The 16531-nt window shown below is 39.3% G+C and overlaps 1 protein-coding gene across 1 annotated transcript in view; it reads right to left on the bottom strand.

Annotated features, from left to right (window-relative positions):
• The window catches only part of LOC121960466 (sodium- and chloride-dependent taurine transporter-like), a 38255-nt gene extending 22383 nt beyond the window's left edge, over positions 1-15872 (bottom strand). Inside the window, exons 1-3 of the mRNA XM_042510174.1 lie at positions 15627-15872; positions 3456-3685; positions 3212-3346 (exon numbers count right to left, since the gene is read on the bottom strand). Coding sequence (XP_042366108.1) covers positions 3212-3346; positions 3456-3684 — 364 coding nt within the window. The 5' untranslated portion in view covers position 3685; positions 15627-15872. The remainder of the gene's footprint in view (positions 1-3211; positions 3347-3455; positions 3686-15626) is intronic.
• Between the last annotated feature and the right edge of the window lie 659 nt (positions 15873-16531).

Raw genomic sequence — 16531 nt, 5'->3', positions numbered from 1 at the left:
ATTAAAAGAAGATAATGAAACTACAAGCGGTTAAGACGATAGAATTACTGAAAGTAAATTCAATGAACGAGGCAGAATCAGAGAGAGGCTTATGTGCCCGAGACGAAATCGTCAGTATGAATATTAAAAATCAGAAAACAGTGATGAATATGTTAACCTAAATCAGCTGGTGGCGAACAGGAGGAGAGGGGGAGGTGAGAAGAACTGATGAGGGAAATGGAAAAAGAGCAGCGGAGAAGCTCGGGAGGGAGGAGAGGGAAGGAGATGCTGCTTAAACGTCCTGCTCAGCTGTTTGGAAGAGCACATTTTGAGTCACTATATCGAGCCATCTCTACCATTCAGTTTAGGTATGTTATGTTGAGAAAATCCACTGGATGTCGCCGTGTCTTTGAGCCTTTGAAACCTGGAGCAGCATCACTTTTCTGGAGCTGCTTTCAGACACCTTTCACAATTCAAATCTTAAAACTTAAATTTGTGCATCAAAAAAATAAAATAAAAAAAACTTGGGCAATGCACAACTTTATAAAAAATGTTTCACAAACGGCAAAAATTACTAGAATTAGAAAAAAATAACGTGGCTGGGAAAAAATTACACTTTTAGTCATTTTTACTTTTTTAAAAAAAATTATTTCGTCTGTCATTGCATATTGGCTTCTACCCATGTATTTAAAAGAAATCAAGAATATTGCTTTGGGTTATTGTATTTAAAACTGATTATTTGCTAAGAAATTAATGAAATTCTGGTCATTCATTGTTACTAATTGATACATTCAATGTTATCCATTATATATGCGATTAAATCAGTATGATGTTTTACTGGCTAAATCTATGCTTAACCAAATGGTTAAATTGGTCTTGCAAAGGTATTGTTGCTATGATGGTAAATTTTATTAAATAAAAATAAAGAATGAATATTTATTGTTAATACCATAAATTACATGTCATTATATAGTTGATGAAAAATATCAGTATGATTACCATTATTTACTGTAACGGTAAATATATATATATATAACTAGAATATATGTAAAAAGTAGACTAGTACTGGTACCATGGTCACAAATTGTAATATATTGTATACTAACATAGTACAAGCAATATGACATAATTTTTAATTTAGATTTTTTCTTTCTTTCCGTTTTATAATTACCATAAAAAGACATCTCAACCGTTCGGTATGGGGTGTGTTAAAAAAAAATCGTAGATTTTTGTGAAATTAAAAATGCAAAGAAAAAAAGATCCACTGCTTTTTTTCTTAGTCAGGACATTAAAAGGTTACGACGGAAAAAAGGAGAGAGAAGTTGGACTGAAGAAAGAGGATTATGACTCTCCTTGTGATAGAAGAAGTAAAATCCGAGACAACATCTAAGATCTCTAAATATGCTTTCCTGGAAGAGCGAAGGTTTTCACAGGAGACGAGGTGAGAGCTAGAGGAGGTTGAGGCAGAATAGAGGCCTCAGTGTGTTGGTGTACCAGCACAGCCCTGGTTGCCTGGTAACGGTTGCAGGGTAAAGTCTCAGCAGTCTGATTGGCCGAGAGTCTGGTGTGACTCAGCCTTATGTTGCACAGCCATTCCTCTGTGAAAAACAACAGAGGTCTGGAAAAATTTAAGCAGAGTAGTTGGGCAGGAAAAAGGCAGGTGACACCGTGCTGTGTGCTTGTCAGTCATCGGCGAGATGTCAGGAGGGCGGAGCAGAGGGCGGGGCTTGACGCAGAGCTATGACAGCAACACACCACAATTGGTTCAAACAGGTAATAAACTGTGTTTGCAGTGAAGTGCCACAAGCCTAATTTTAACATCTACTCTCACAGAGACAAAGGGCCTCTGAGCACAAATATGCAAAAAATTTGCTCTCAGGAGCAAAACACACAGACTTTATGGTGGTTTCGCCTCTTTTTGTTGCTTTGTGTTTTTGTGTTGCTTTGGAGTAATTTAGTGTCCCTTTAGGTAATTTTCTGTCTCTTAAAACATAATTGTGTCTGTCAGAGGTCATTTTGTGTCCCTGCCTTTATTTTACCTCTTTCTGTTGTTATTTTCTGTCTTTTTGCATTTCCTTGTGATCTCATTTACTCCTTCACCACCAAAGTTCACACATGCACATTCAAACACGGGTAACCCCACTAGAAAGAGGCTATAGACTGCTTTCCCATTGCCAGTAGATTACAGATGTGTACAGAGTTCATTCCAGGGTCAAATGACTCTGCAGTAGTCACGGGTATTTGTTAGTCACAGCTCCAATCGGCTGTGACTAACCAAATCCATAACATGCTACCACAAAATACCATCAGTCTTCGTCCAAGCAGGGCTCGAATATCAATCCGAAGTACTCAGCGCTGAAATTTAAAGAGTATGATTTAATTGTTTCATATAAAATAAAAAGTAATCACCATAACAAAAAATAGAAAAGCATACTCGTCTACTGCAGTGCATTGTACATGTGTCACATGTCAGCTAGCAATGGGAAAAGAGACAGTCACCTGTTTTTAAATCTCCAAAATCATGCACTAATTGCAGTGGAAAATGGGTGTTATTTGCATGTAATATTGTTTAACTACGGTGGTATTATGTGCACCGTTGGACGTAGACAAAACCTTTTACAAGAGAAAAATGTTTTTTCTTCCTCACAAAGAATACAAACAATATATCAACATTTTGTTGGCAGTGTAGAGTAAGTTTTAAGAGGTTTTTCGCTGAAAAGAGCTGCCTACTGTGTCTGAAGACAATGTTAAATCTCTGCATTCAATTTCTCAAAGTTCTTTTGACCTTCTTTTGAGTACCTTTGCAAGATTTTAAATATTTTCAAGTAACCATACTCAAGTTCATGAAACTATTAAAAGATCAAAAGTCTGCGGACCATACACAACATTAAAGGCTTTAGTTTGGTCTTTTGAGGATCAAATTAGTTTGTTTGACCCCTCAAATGTACTTAAATCATGCCCGTTCAAGCTCAGTGTTAATGATCTTAAGTGTTCTGTCCCCATGTGAAGGTAAACAACAATTTCAGAATGATGCTCATGACGTTAAGCGAGGGGTTGTCCATGACAAGAGTTTTAAAGCCCCCATGAGACCAAACACACCTGAGACACTGTTGATGCGGGTGAGCAAGTCATCCGCTCACAGCGTCACCTCCACACCCATTCTTCTTGCTGCTTGCCCCAAAAGTAATGCAAACAAATACACAATTTAATCAACTGGTGAGGAGCTACGTACCAGTAAAGATGGGGCAGAGCTTCTCCCAGCAGGTGATGCCACCCTCAGAGGTGAACTGACCCAGGGCAACCTCCAGGAAGAAGACCGGCAGGCCTCCGCCAAACAGGAAAATGAAGTAGGGGATGAGAAATGCACCTGGTCGAAGTGAAAACATCATCAGCATAAATCCAAAGCAGCTCAATGTGGAATTTGAGAGCATGTTTGATGTGCAGCTTGCCCTCTATGCAAATAAATAGTGCCTTACCTCCACCATTCTTATAGCAGAGGTACGGGAAACGCCAGACGTTCCCTAAACCAACAAAGCCGCCAGCCACAGACAGAACAAAGTCCAGCTTGCTGGCCCACTTCTCCCGCTGGGGGTGTTTGCCCTCTGCCTCGTCCTCAGGCCGGGTGCCAGGGCTTTTACCAGGAGATGGCTTCAGAGTGTCCTTGTGGAAATCCTTCAGGCACTGAAGTTTCTCTTTTTGAGCCATTCTGTAGAAACAGGAGACAGAGAAGAAATCTAGTGAGAACTGATTTGAAATTAATCCACTGCCTTTAAATTCTGCCATCAGTACATGAAAATCTTAACAGACTTTCAGATTTTAAAGGGACCACTTGACCAAGGCTGGCTGCCCGTCAAAGTGACTGAAAGACCGACACACGGGCCACAACTCAAGACTTTCCAGCATTTAACTGGTGACTGGTGGTATTTAGGGTCCGCAAACAATTCAACCAATGAATTTTTAAAACTTTTCTACAGCCTTTCCATAAAATTCAATTAATTTCCACGACTTTAAGAAGTTTAACCCTCTGAAACCTGAGAAAATTGATTTGATATCAAACACGGAAAAAAAAAATGAGCAACTTGGCTAGAAATGTCCTGCAAACTGCCAAAAATAAGGTGAAAATTTGCTGTAGAGGATTTTTAGATTAGATAGATTACATTTCTGGGAGGGTGACAGTCCACGATTTCACTGAGGAATTGTGGATTAAAAACTTTGGATGGTTGGCTCAACTTTTAAATAGTTTTGTGATGCAGTAACAGCTCTTGTAGCACCTGCTGCATCCTGCCCAAGGACACCAGTTCCCACTGAAAAGCACATAGCCGTAGTGTCATGTGACCTATAAAAGCAAAAAAAAAGTGTTTCCATAGCAGTTTTATGAAATATGGATTTTTCGAATCAACTGAAATACCACCTTATATCAGTGTAAAATGATATAAGGTTTGTGATAAAAGGGAGTTTTTTGTTTTCATCTGACATATTTTACATTCGCAGTTTCAATATGTGCAATTTGGAAACCCGCCATGTGACGTATGAAGGCATGAAAATTAAAATACCACCCAACTTTAATACCTTCCATTAAAATTCCATGTTTGACGATGTTGCCAGACTTTAAAACTGTCTGTAAGCCGCCCATTATGAAAAAAATAAAAGTCTGGAATTTCTAATAGAGTGGTGAAATAGAAATTCAACCCTTCCTCTGCGTCCACCCTCCCTTAACTATCCCTTAACTATTAAAAATTGCTCTGTGATTGGTCAGAATGTCTGAGCAGTGCATTTGGGGCCACACTGACACAACCAGAGCTGTAAATTTCCACCTGACCATGACCATGAGAGAGAGATTCAGAGGGAGAGAGAGACATACTTGGTAGTCAGCAGATGTCTGTCATTGTGGAAAATGTCATGTCTTTATCTCTTTCCATCTGCCAGACTGCTGTACCCTCAGCTCCTGTCTCTCTGTCTCTATCACTCACTCTCTGCAAGATATTTACCCTGAGCAGGATCGAGGACAAGACGGCTCTTCTGTCGCTGCCTACTGATACACATATATTATTTTCTGTGTGCCGTTTCCAAAATAATCTTTTTTACCATAAAGATATTGTAGACGCAGTAGCTTCTTTTACAGAACAATCAATAAAAACATGAAAGACAGAGATAAAACACAACATTGGGATGACATTCTTCTTTCAGTGAGAAAGTATTTCCAGCAAAATGTGCTTATACAGATCTGCACTCAGATAAAGGAGAGAGCCGCTGAATGCAAAGAGGGGGAAAAAAACTCACTTTTCTGGTTTCGAAAGCTCAACCAATTTCCTCTTTCAACTGTTTTTTGTGGATTGTGATCTGTACAATTGGTATGCTTTTTCTGCCGGCGTTCTGCTTATATGTAAAGTATATTTGGCATCCGTCTAAAGATCCCTAAAACGAGTTAATGATTTCACAAACACACACATTTCACTTCATGGCTAACTTCCTACACAGTTAATTAATAACACAGAGGAAGCTGTGTGTGTGTGTGTGTGTGTGCATACTTCTAAGTATTTCCGGCTTGGAGAGACAGTGGACTCCATTATATCTGTGACAAACAGTTAACAGCAGTAGACAGTAATGGCCATGAATTAAAGTAATATTACTTTCAGTACAGAAGCAGAGTGGCATATTAATGAGACCAGCTACAATGTATGATGCTCTGTAACCATGAAAAAAAATGGAAACACTTGAATGAAATGACTGTGAATAAAAAAATGAACAGGATGGACACCAATATAGAGTTAGGTGTCACTAAATGACAGTCAAAACAACAACAAAAAATTTCAATCCTTGCAAATGATGAGCCCCTGTACAAACAATACATATTTTAAAAAGTAGAGGGGCCAGAAATGCGCCTTGTGGCACTCCACAGAAGCTTTTTAATTACCTTTTTAATAGTTACCGCTGTTAGAATGAGTGAAATGTATTAAATGAGACTTCTTAGTCACATATGATACACTATCATGAAATGATAGATAAAAAAAATACCCCTTTTCTGGTTTCCCCCCTCCCTGTAATCCATCTCCAAGGAAACCAATCAAATAAAGCAAAATATGCCAGGACATTAACCAAATATTGTTATTTTGAAGAGGTTAATCTCCAAGACATGGGCCTTGTTTCCATACTAAACTTTCATTTAGCATTAACTGGCATATTTAGCCATCTAAAACCTATAACAATATGAACGCTCCTGAACAAGAAGGAGAAAGAAAGAAAGAAAGTGGAGATACAGAGGAATAGGATGAGAGTTAATAAGATCCACGATCAATACTGATGCACATTAATATCAATAATTGAAGAAGTAATCTGTGTGTGTTAATATAAATGGATGTTTGTTGGGCTACTTTATGTTTCTGCATCCTCCTTTTAACCTTGTCAAGTTAACAAAGGCTTTCACAATTGTGTAACATATTTACCCTCTTGTAGCACTTTGCAATATCGAAATCTCTGCTGTACAGGAAGTGATGCATTTTGTACTTGAAATTCTTTGAAAATTTCAGTGTAGTTCTTCCAAGCAGTTTGCAAACTGCAGTCCTTTTTGACATTGTTGAGAAATATTCATTATAGGCTTTAAAACCAAACAGCCGAAAGGTAAATGGTGCCACTCTGAACATAAAAAAAGCATTTTAAAGACACCTACCATTGTCAATACTTTGCATGCTTTTCTTGGGTTTCATAGAGCCTTATGCCAACAAGCTGCCTGACAGACAAAATTGTCCACTCGTTTCACACAATTTTGATTGCCACTCTAACAATGTGTCCGATCCAACCAATTTCATGGGGGAGGGTTGATTTTCCCCAGCTAATCACTAGAGACCAATGGATTGGCCTGAATCATTCACACTGGATCCACACTCATAGCCATGCAAACCTGTTTTGCCAGGGTTTTAAAAGTGGAGTTAAGTAAAACAAAAAAAAAGAAGAAGTAAGGTTAAGCAACAGTCGGCTTCATCACCGCTAGTCTTTGATATCTGTTTGGCATGTCTGGGCCTTTAGAGATACAGTCAGGAGCTCATTCATGTGATCTGCTGCTCCTCTGCATTGAAAGGAGCCAGCTGAGGTGATTCCAGCATCTGTTTTCTGGACGCTTTGCTGAGTAGATGTTCAAAGACCAGGAGACTAGATTCTGAAAAAGGACATGCCTGGGGAGTTGGACATAACGGCTACCTTGAAGCCCAATAATCAGCAGATAATGGATGGAACTGAGCAGTGAGCTTGAGCAGAAGTAGCTGCCATCGCTAACCTGCCAAAGAAAAGAGCGCCACCCAGAGAAGCTCCATCTGAAGACCCACAGGAAGCAATGTCATAAAGCTCATTTACGTTTGAAAAAGTCAAATTATTGTGTTAGACTGACTAAAACTGGACTTCTAAAATACATGTTAACGTGTAAGTCCAAATGAAATCGCATCGCAGTCGAATTTCTTGAAGTTGGACTAAATTAATTTACTCTTTCATGTATACGCCTTAATCGAACCTGAACTGGCCGAGGGCAGTGCAAAGGCACGTGCCCTTTGACCTGGAAGTGAAATGGCTTAAATTCGTAGAAGAAAGCCAGAAAAAAAACAAAAGAAGAAGAAGCGGGAAAGAAAACAAAACAAGACAAAGGTATCAACATGGCGAGTGCTAGAGCAAGAACCATGCATTTCTAAACAGACGGGGAGACACTCGCTAACTTGTTTGGTTTGTGATGTAATAGCTCAACTGGAAGAATAGTCCAACAGCAGTTGGCCGAAAGGAGACGTATCTCCACCAACTGTGGAGGAGTCGAACATACTTCCATCAATAAATTGATTCTCCCTTGTTTGCTTGTATACTGGGACAAGGACATTCATCCAGTTAAATGGCCCAATCGAGCTATAACCCCAGCGACTAAACTGTGCATGTAAACGTACTGATAGAAAGTCATCAGAGTTACTGTCGGGAGTTCTCAGATAACAGCAGTGATACATCAGCAGGATATGTTGTTGCTGCACCGTTGCCTGCAAGACGACCTCCAGAGAGAGCGAGACTGGCCGTGGGAATCGCTATGAACTGTGGGACGATTTAAAAGCTCGGGCCAAAAGCTCGGTGTAAAACATAGAGACTCATTGTCTAGTGTGTGTGTGTGATTTTTGGGCCGCGACTCATGTAGTGACTTCAGAAGCCAGCTAGCATTACACACACAAACACACACACACACACACACTTTCAAACCACTTACATAACACACTCTCCTATTTTAAGACCATGTACATTTCCACTGGGCTGACCACCTATTAAATCCACTCCTCTCCTCCACTCTCCTCCATCCTCCTCCTCTGCTCCACATTCTATCACTCCTCCTCATACTCCTTCAATCACCTCCTTTCCCTTTCAGTTTTGTTATGGTCACATATAGGGTTCCCACCCATTTTCATGGACAAAATTTCCAAACTTTTCCATGACTTTTTGAGGACCCAAAACATCTTTCTTTTTCTTGCCCCACTTGTCCAGCATTTCAGTTAAGTTGAAACATAATTTCAGCTACATTAGGCAGAGAAGGAACGTGGGAAGAAAATGAAGAAATGCAAGTGATAGTGAACAAAATGTCTCACACACAGCTATGTTACACTGACAGATACAGAAAATAAATTTGCCATCATTTTACATTACATAGACATTATCCATGTAGTATTACTGTAATAATTTCATTGCACATGACAAAGATGACATGACCTTCCCAAACCTCCAATGGTTTTCACTAATAATGTAACTTCTCCAGACCTGGAAAATGTTTTTGTAAAATTCCATGACTTTTCCAGGATTTTAATGACTGTGGAAACTGAATAACACTGGCTGCATTATTGTAAGTCAATGGTCCATCCTCATCTCCTCTCTCTGTTGTTTCTTTCTTTCCTATCTTTTCCCCTCCCCCTCATTTTCTCATTCTCTCCCTTCTTCCCACACCTCCTACTCTTCTCTCAACTTCTCACCATCTCAATTACTCCTTCTCCTCCACATGTTCTTGTTTACTTTTACCTCCCTTCCTCTCCTTCTTTCCTCTTCCACTCATCCTCCTATCCTCTCTGTCCTCCCTTCTTGCTCTGTTTTGACTCACATCTTATTTTTTCATTTTTTCTTCTTCCTTTTGACTCAATTTACATCTTCCCCTCATGTTACCCCCTGCCTCCTTCCACACACCTCCTTTTAAATCACTTTAGTCTTGGAGAAATAGAAAGAGACAGACTTCATTGTGCGTATAATTGTGCGAGAGAAAAAAATGGGGCATGAAGAGGAGAAAAGGGAGTCAGACGGAGAGAGAGAAAAAAGATGGAGAAACAAGTGATGGGCAAAGGGACAAAACAAAGGAGGGTAAAGAAAGAGCTGTTAAAAGTTAACCAAGAAAAAAGGAGGGGTAAACAGACACAGACAGAAGATACTAAACAGAGTGACAGAAAAATGAGTCACATGCAGATAGAGGCCGAGACAGATGCAACAGATAAAATGAAACTGAGGAGGTTTGAGACAGCACAGGATAACAGACAGAAAGCGTAGCAAAGAAAATCACAACAAGACAGAGTTTGCATGTGAGAGAGTGAAAAGCACAGAGATAACAGGAAGTGTAAAAAGTTACAGGAAAACTGAGAGGTGCTTACCTTTCAGTCTTATCTGGCCAAAGTCAACAGTCACTGCTGATTCTCGGTAAGTCTTTTGCATTCTAATCATATGATATCTTTTAGGTGAAAATAGGCTTTGGTCCTGTTTACACACACTGCTGACATCTCATTCTCACTCACTCAGATTCTTCCAAATTTTCCACGAAGCATTGGGTTATTTTGGTTGTTGAGCGGAGGTTGGCCCTGATAGAGGTCCGTGCTCTTATCCTGAGTGAGTCAGTTCAGTACTAAGCCAGGGTTTATAATGAATTATGTGTTGGCTGCAAGAATGCACCAGCTGCTTTTATCATCCTAACCCTGCATTCATGTCATGACAGATAGGTGGGAAGTACAAACTGCTAATGGGATTTCACTGAGTCAGATCACAAAATAATCTGCTACCAGTAAATCATCAGATTCTTAAAAATAAGGAGGAACTACTCACAGTTTTACCAGCAGGTGACACCTTAAGTGAAGTTCATGCACAATGAAATACCATCAATTGAGATCGATACAAAACCTGAATTTTTTGGTTAATAACAATCATGGCAGACAGTCAACTATAATGGTTATCATACCAGCATCTATTGTAACTCACCATCAACTAGGCTTGGGCGGTATCACTGTATCACTGTGTACCAGGGTACTTAGAAATCCCAGAGGTAAGTTATTTAGTATTGTCATAAATACAGCCCCTCCTCATTATATTAAACTCACTGGATGAAGTGCACAGCATGCACCACCAGAGCTCAGTCTCCGGTCTCTACTGCTTAGACAAGCAGTCAAGCTGAAAGACCCTGCAACACCTAGTGTTGGAAGGATAAGTTACAGGACTGTAAACAGCTGGTGGCCAGCAACGGCAGGGAGAGACCGTAGGGAATAACAGCATTTTTTTTATATCTCACTTTCAACTCAGCTCCCTGTTCTCCCTGCAGGGACTGGAGACTGAGTTCTAGTGGTGCGTGCTGTGCACTTCATACAGTGAGTTTATGAGTATTTATGATGGTACTGAAAAACATACCTTATGGATTTTCAAATACACTGGTATACCGTAATACCATGATACCGCCCAAGTCTAGCCCCATGGCGTCATGTGACGGTCTGAGCAATGTAATTTCACTCTTGGCCAGTATGTAAAATTGGCCTCAAAGCCTGGTGCTGTTACTGGGGAGCTTGGCCATTCACCTTCTATCAGAATGATTGACTTCCATCATGCTGCATGAGGATGTGCACTTGGCGTTCCTTTTAATAACATTAAGCTTGACCCTCAGATGAGAGCCGACTGTAAATCAACAACTTCACAGCTTTAACCTTCAGCTGCAAAGGTAAATGAGACCTTCTAAAGCTGCTGACTATGATAATTAGCTGTTCAAATTACAACACAATTTGATAAAATTGTACAAGATTAAAGCAGTAGTTATGTGGGTCAGTGGTTCATGATGGTTAATATGTACAGCAGCAGCGGGTGTTCAGAAAGAGCTGAAGGACACGGGGTCATAAACAATAAGTTTGACGGCAGCTCCTCCAGTGGAAGTGGTGATGATTTTATTCACTGTGTCACTGGAGGCACTCTATTCCTCTCTCAGTTTCCATTTGCAGAAACTACTCTGGGAATGCTGACGTCCTTGTGGTAAAGGATTTTACCAGCACGTTTCACTACCCTCAGGTTAATGATTTAAATAATTTTAAAGGCAAACAAGCTTGTAGTTATTGCAGCAGCTTCCTCAGTGACAAGATTAACAGGACTGACAGAGAGACAACCATCAAACAAAACCTATAAAAGCCCAGTCAATTTCCACTAAAATAAAATGGCACAACTGTCAAATCTACATAATCAATGAAAGCTGTTATTTTTTTAACTGTTTACATGCAACTGGATACCTAAAAATATGTGCAGGAAGTGATGCATTCCTTGTATTCATGTTATGCTTTTTGCATAATAAAATGAAGAACCTGGAAGATCAGCGGAGCAGCAAGAGTAAGTGCGCCACCTACAGAAGCTAAAACTCCACCCAAAAAAAACTCCAAGGATTTTTGAAATTACCAAATTTGGAAAATGGGTGTTTTAAGGTGTTCATACACAGATATGGCCATTGATTCATCACAGCCCGAGTGCAGATGAACTGGAACCTAATCAGATCAGGTGTTGACTAACTCGCCCGATGAGACACCTGATAACAGGTCACAAAAACATGGTAAACACGACAAGCACTCCATATCAGGATTAAATTAACCCTTTAAAACCCGATTTCTTTCAAAAATATGGGAAAGAAGGCGATGAGCAACTTGACAAGAAATTATCCCAAATTAGCAAGAAATTAATAAAAAGTTACAAGAAAATTTTCTGACAATGAGCAAAACTATTTTTTCTGTTATTTTCTTTGCCTTTTGCCTTTTATTTGCCTTTTCCCCATGCTTTCCAAAGAAATCAAACATATTTACTTAGGTTTCAGAGGTTTAAATACTTGTGAAATACTTGTGAAATGCAGCACAAAAAAAAAGAATGATGTCGATCCAAGTCTCAAAGGTTTAGGAGCTCTCACACACAGACAGCACACAGACAGCTTAGTGCTTGGGGGGGTTTCTGCCACCTACTACATTTCCCTCAAATGCTGACTAAGTGTGGTTGGTCACCACATTTCAAAGTGCTGCAAACCAAGAGGAACTTTGTTAGTTTAAGGGGAAGTTTTTATCGACCCGCTGTTTCAGAGACGTTTCCATCCTGCCAGTCCTTCAAACGCCTGCATCAGTTATCCTTGTAGGATATCGACTGTAACACCAAACATGGACATCCTCAGAACTATTGGGCTGGAGTTTGATAATATTGATTTGCATCCAGTTTTGACAGCTTATCAAAACTATTAAAAGGGCTATGAAAATCTGGAAAAAGATAGCTGATGGTTGAGTTTCATTACCATGTCCAGACTCAGCAATCAACTATCTTTGTCAAGAGCTACATAAGGCACCTTTAACTATCACTTGTTTTAAATCTAAATTATTTAAATCAGTGGTTCCCAACCATTTTCCGCAAGGAACCCCTTTTTGACATATTATATGGATATTTCAAATTATATTAAATGCATAACAAGGCAGGAAGTTTGTGTAAAGCAAGAGATTTGGATGAATTTGGAGCAGATCATTTCCTGTGAATATTACATCAGAGACGAGCTCTCCTGATGCTTTTAGGACCTTTTTAACATGATTTTCTCTGTATAATGTTTTTTAATAACCACACATAGTTTATAGGCTTCTGTCCATTGTTCTAATAGTTATTTGGTTGTTTTAACTGCTTGCTTTTTTGCAGGACTGGGCTATTAAGCAGAGAGCGAAGCCTCTGTGAATATAGCTTTTGTTAGATTTTTTATTGTTTTTGTCTTGAATAATAATCTAAATTTAAAAAAACAAGAACTTTATTTAGTTTTCTTCACAAAAAATGATTACATGTTGAGCTATCTGGCAGTAATATATATATTTTCTTTCGTTTTCTTACACCCCTTGAAATCAAGAAGATCTTGCGACCCCCTGTAAGGCTTTGGAGACCCCTAGTGGGGGTTGGGACCCCAGACTAGGAACCAGTGGTTTGAACTTTTGAAATCTGAGCAAACTGGCTTGATTTCTTTCAAAAGCAAGGGGAGAAAGCAATGAGCAACCTAAAAAATAAATAACCTAAATTTACAAAGATATTTGTAAAAAGTATAAGGAAAATATTTGACAGTAAAAAAGAAAAACAAAGTAAAAAAAAAACAAGAAAATGACCTGAAAAAATGCTTAAAAATTACAATAACATAATTTTGAATATGTTACTATGATAATTACAAATATAGTTTTCCCTATCATATTCCCTAGACAGTTTTACCTTGCTTTTAAATTTTTTTTTTGTAAATCTATTAATTTCTTGCAATTTGTAAAAGGCGTCTGACAGCAGCACAAGAAAAGTGATGTCAAGGTCTCAAAGGGTTAAATGTCTTTTTATATATAACATTTGAATTTAAGTTCTAAGAATTAAAACTAAGGTTACCATTGCGAAAAGACTTTACACTGTAAAAAGAAACAATGTGGTTTAACTTGAAAAAAATAGTGTTTGGGCAGCCTTTAAATTCTAAAATGACTGAATTTGAAAAGACAAGTTGAGGTATTTTTGTTTTGTTCGAATGCTTCTTCTCAAATTCAGTCAACATAAAACTTTAAGGCAGCCGGGACAAAAACTTTACTAAATCAAAACACATAGTTTAGTTTTACAGTGCATCAATACCTGGCTGCCTGAATGTAACGGATTGTGCTCTTTGCTAAAAAAAAAAAAAAAAAAATCTGTTGGTTAGACTTTGAACTTTATCAACTCTGGGTAATTTTCCAACATTGCAGCAGATATAAAATGAACCCAACTGCTATCAAACCCAGCCCTACAAAAGAAACCACCACCTACATTAACCCTTTGGCATTTGAGCAAATTGGCTTGATTTCTTAAAAAAAGAAAAAATGGGAAGAAGGCAGTAAGCAACTTAAGAAGCAATTACCAAGAAACAAGCAAGAAATGAGAAAGTTACCTGAAAATTAGTTAAAAAAAACAACATAAAAAGGGTAGAGTAAAAAAAAAAAACAAGGAACTGACATGAACTGCTTTAAAAATATTCTGTTTGAGTTATAGATTTAAAATACATATTTATGATAATTTTAAATATAGTTCTCTAGATTTTTTTCCCTAGCCTTTTTTTTAATTTCTTGCTAAGCTGCTTGTTGCCTTTTGCCTTTTCCCCCCATGTGTTTGAAGGAAATCATACCAATTTGCACAAAGGTTTAAATGCTCGTTAAAGGCGTCTGAATGCAGCACAAGAAAATTGAAGTAAGTCCAGGTTTCAAAGGGTTAAAAGAAACGCGAGACACAAATAAACTCAAGAGACACCACCAACAGACCCAAGAACAACCAAATACAGCAACTATAATTATTAATACAAATCTAAACCGTATGCAGAGATGCGTCTCTACATGCATTTGACATTTAAGGTGTCAAAAGCGCATATCTGCAAAATTATCCAAAAATATGCACGGCTGCATTTTCCCCCTCAACATATTCCAAATCTATTCTTCATTGTCACGAGGCTGTTAAAAAAAAAGGGAGCCAAACTGAGAGATCCGACAAAAAAAAAAGGGAAACGAGACAAAGGAAGAGAGACTATGAGAAAAGGCTGGAAACAGAGACAGAGAGAGAGAGAGAGAGAGAGAGAGAGAGAGAGAGAGGGAGAGAGAGAAAGTGCGCGAGCGAGCGCGAGAGAGCGCGAGAGGAGGCTCGTGGTGAGGAGAAGCAGCGCACGATGTGCAACGTGCGGCTGACGAGCATCTCCGCCTTCTCACGGCTCCGAGCGCTTCACTTCCCCTTTCTGATGTCGTCCAATAACGGAATTAAAATTTAAAAAAGGGTTATATAAAAAGAAACCAAAGTCACATATTTTTGTTTAAATGGAAAACAAATCTACGAAACTACACATGTGGAAAAAAAAGATAAAGACTGAATGAGCGTAAAAGATTTTAAAAGTCTAAAATAAATGAACTGCTCGACATCCTAAAAGAGACGGAAAATAACAAATATTAATAAATTATAAATAAAACATGCCCCAAAACCGTTTGACGCCCGCATGTGGGGAACAGTCTGCACCTAACACACGAAGAAGACGTGGAAAAAAACCAATAAAGATATTAAGAAATCCACCGATTCAACGCAGAGAACAGCCTGTATCCAAATTAACATGTACAGCTTCCCCACCTGCACACATCAGCAAAAACACCAAAAGATACAACAAAAATACTCTTAATTGATTTTTTCCACCAATAAATGCACATAAACTCTCATTAACTGCTTGTGATATGCAGGAAAAATCTCACTCAGACGCCAAACGCACACAAAAACACGCATTTTATATCAAAATAAGAATAAAATCAGAATAAAAAAAATAAAAGAAGCACAGTCATCCTGCTTTAAAGGTGTGCACCGAGGGTGTTTTCTCCCCTTACCTGCTCTGTTGATGTAATGTTGTGTATTATTTTGTCCTTTTAATGTCCTCTGAGCGTGGTCCCTTGTCCGTTTCGTCTTGTCTGTGTCCTCCTGTGTCCGTGAGAGCGACTGAGGGCTGGACGCGTCGGTTGCCTATATTTTAGCCTGTTTATAAGCCTCTCTTTCTGACCTTTGTCTCTCAAAACGGGGGGACATGAGACATCCGCGGCAGTGGAAAAACACCGGCCTGCCTCCTCTCAGAGCAACAGGAGAGCTGTGTGACGCTGGTTTAAGACCCGCCTCTCAATTCTGTCAAGTGCGCCGTTACACGAGGGAAGCAGCGCAGAGAAGTGGATGCAAACTGTGACCATTGGCGCATCTTTTCCAAAATCCACCGCACGGACCGCTAAATGCATGAGCGCACTTTTCCTCCTCATTATTCTGTTACAAAATGCCTCTTTTTCGAAATCTATTGTATCATCAGCTGTCAACCACAAGCATTTAAAGGCTCCGCCGAGTGATAAACACATTTTTTCAGTTGTCAAAGTCAGAAAAGGAGATTTACGAGCAGCACGTGAACGCAGCATTAAGGGGCAGTAACCCCCCACCCATTTCGCGAGTTGGTTGGTTGGTTGGTATCTTAACCGGCTCTCACGGGCTCTCTAGATCCTCCGCCGCGCTCCTCGCACGCCCCCCTTTACGCGCGTGCCCGTCAGCAGGCAGCGCTGGAGTGCACGCGGCGATGAAAATAAAGGAACTCAGTGTGAGGAGTGTGTGCAGCTGCACCAGCACGCGAGGAAACAGCAGCAGCTCTGATCCTCACTGAGAAATTAAAGAATCATGGCTTGGATGTTTACAGTATTTTTTACAGGCAACAATATGAATACTAAGTACAACTTTTTTACCACCTTAAAGGAATAGCTCA

This window comes from Plectropomus leopardus, chromosome 2 (genome assembly GCF_008729295.1).
Source record: "Plectropomus leopardus isolate mb chromosome 2, YSFRI_Pleo_2.0, whole genome shotgun sequence".
Taxonomy (NCBI): Eukaryota; Metazoa; Chordata; class Actinopteri; order Perciformes; family Serranidae; genus Plectropomus; species Plectropomus leopardus.
Note: the sequence above shows the minus strand (reverse complement) of the source record. Positions and strands in the feature narration are given on the sequence as shown.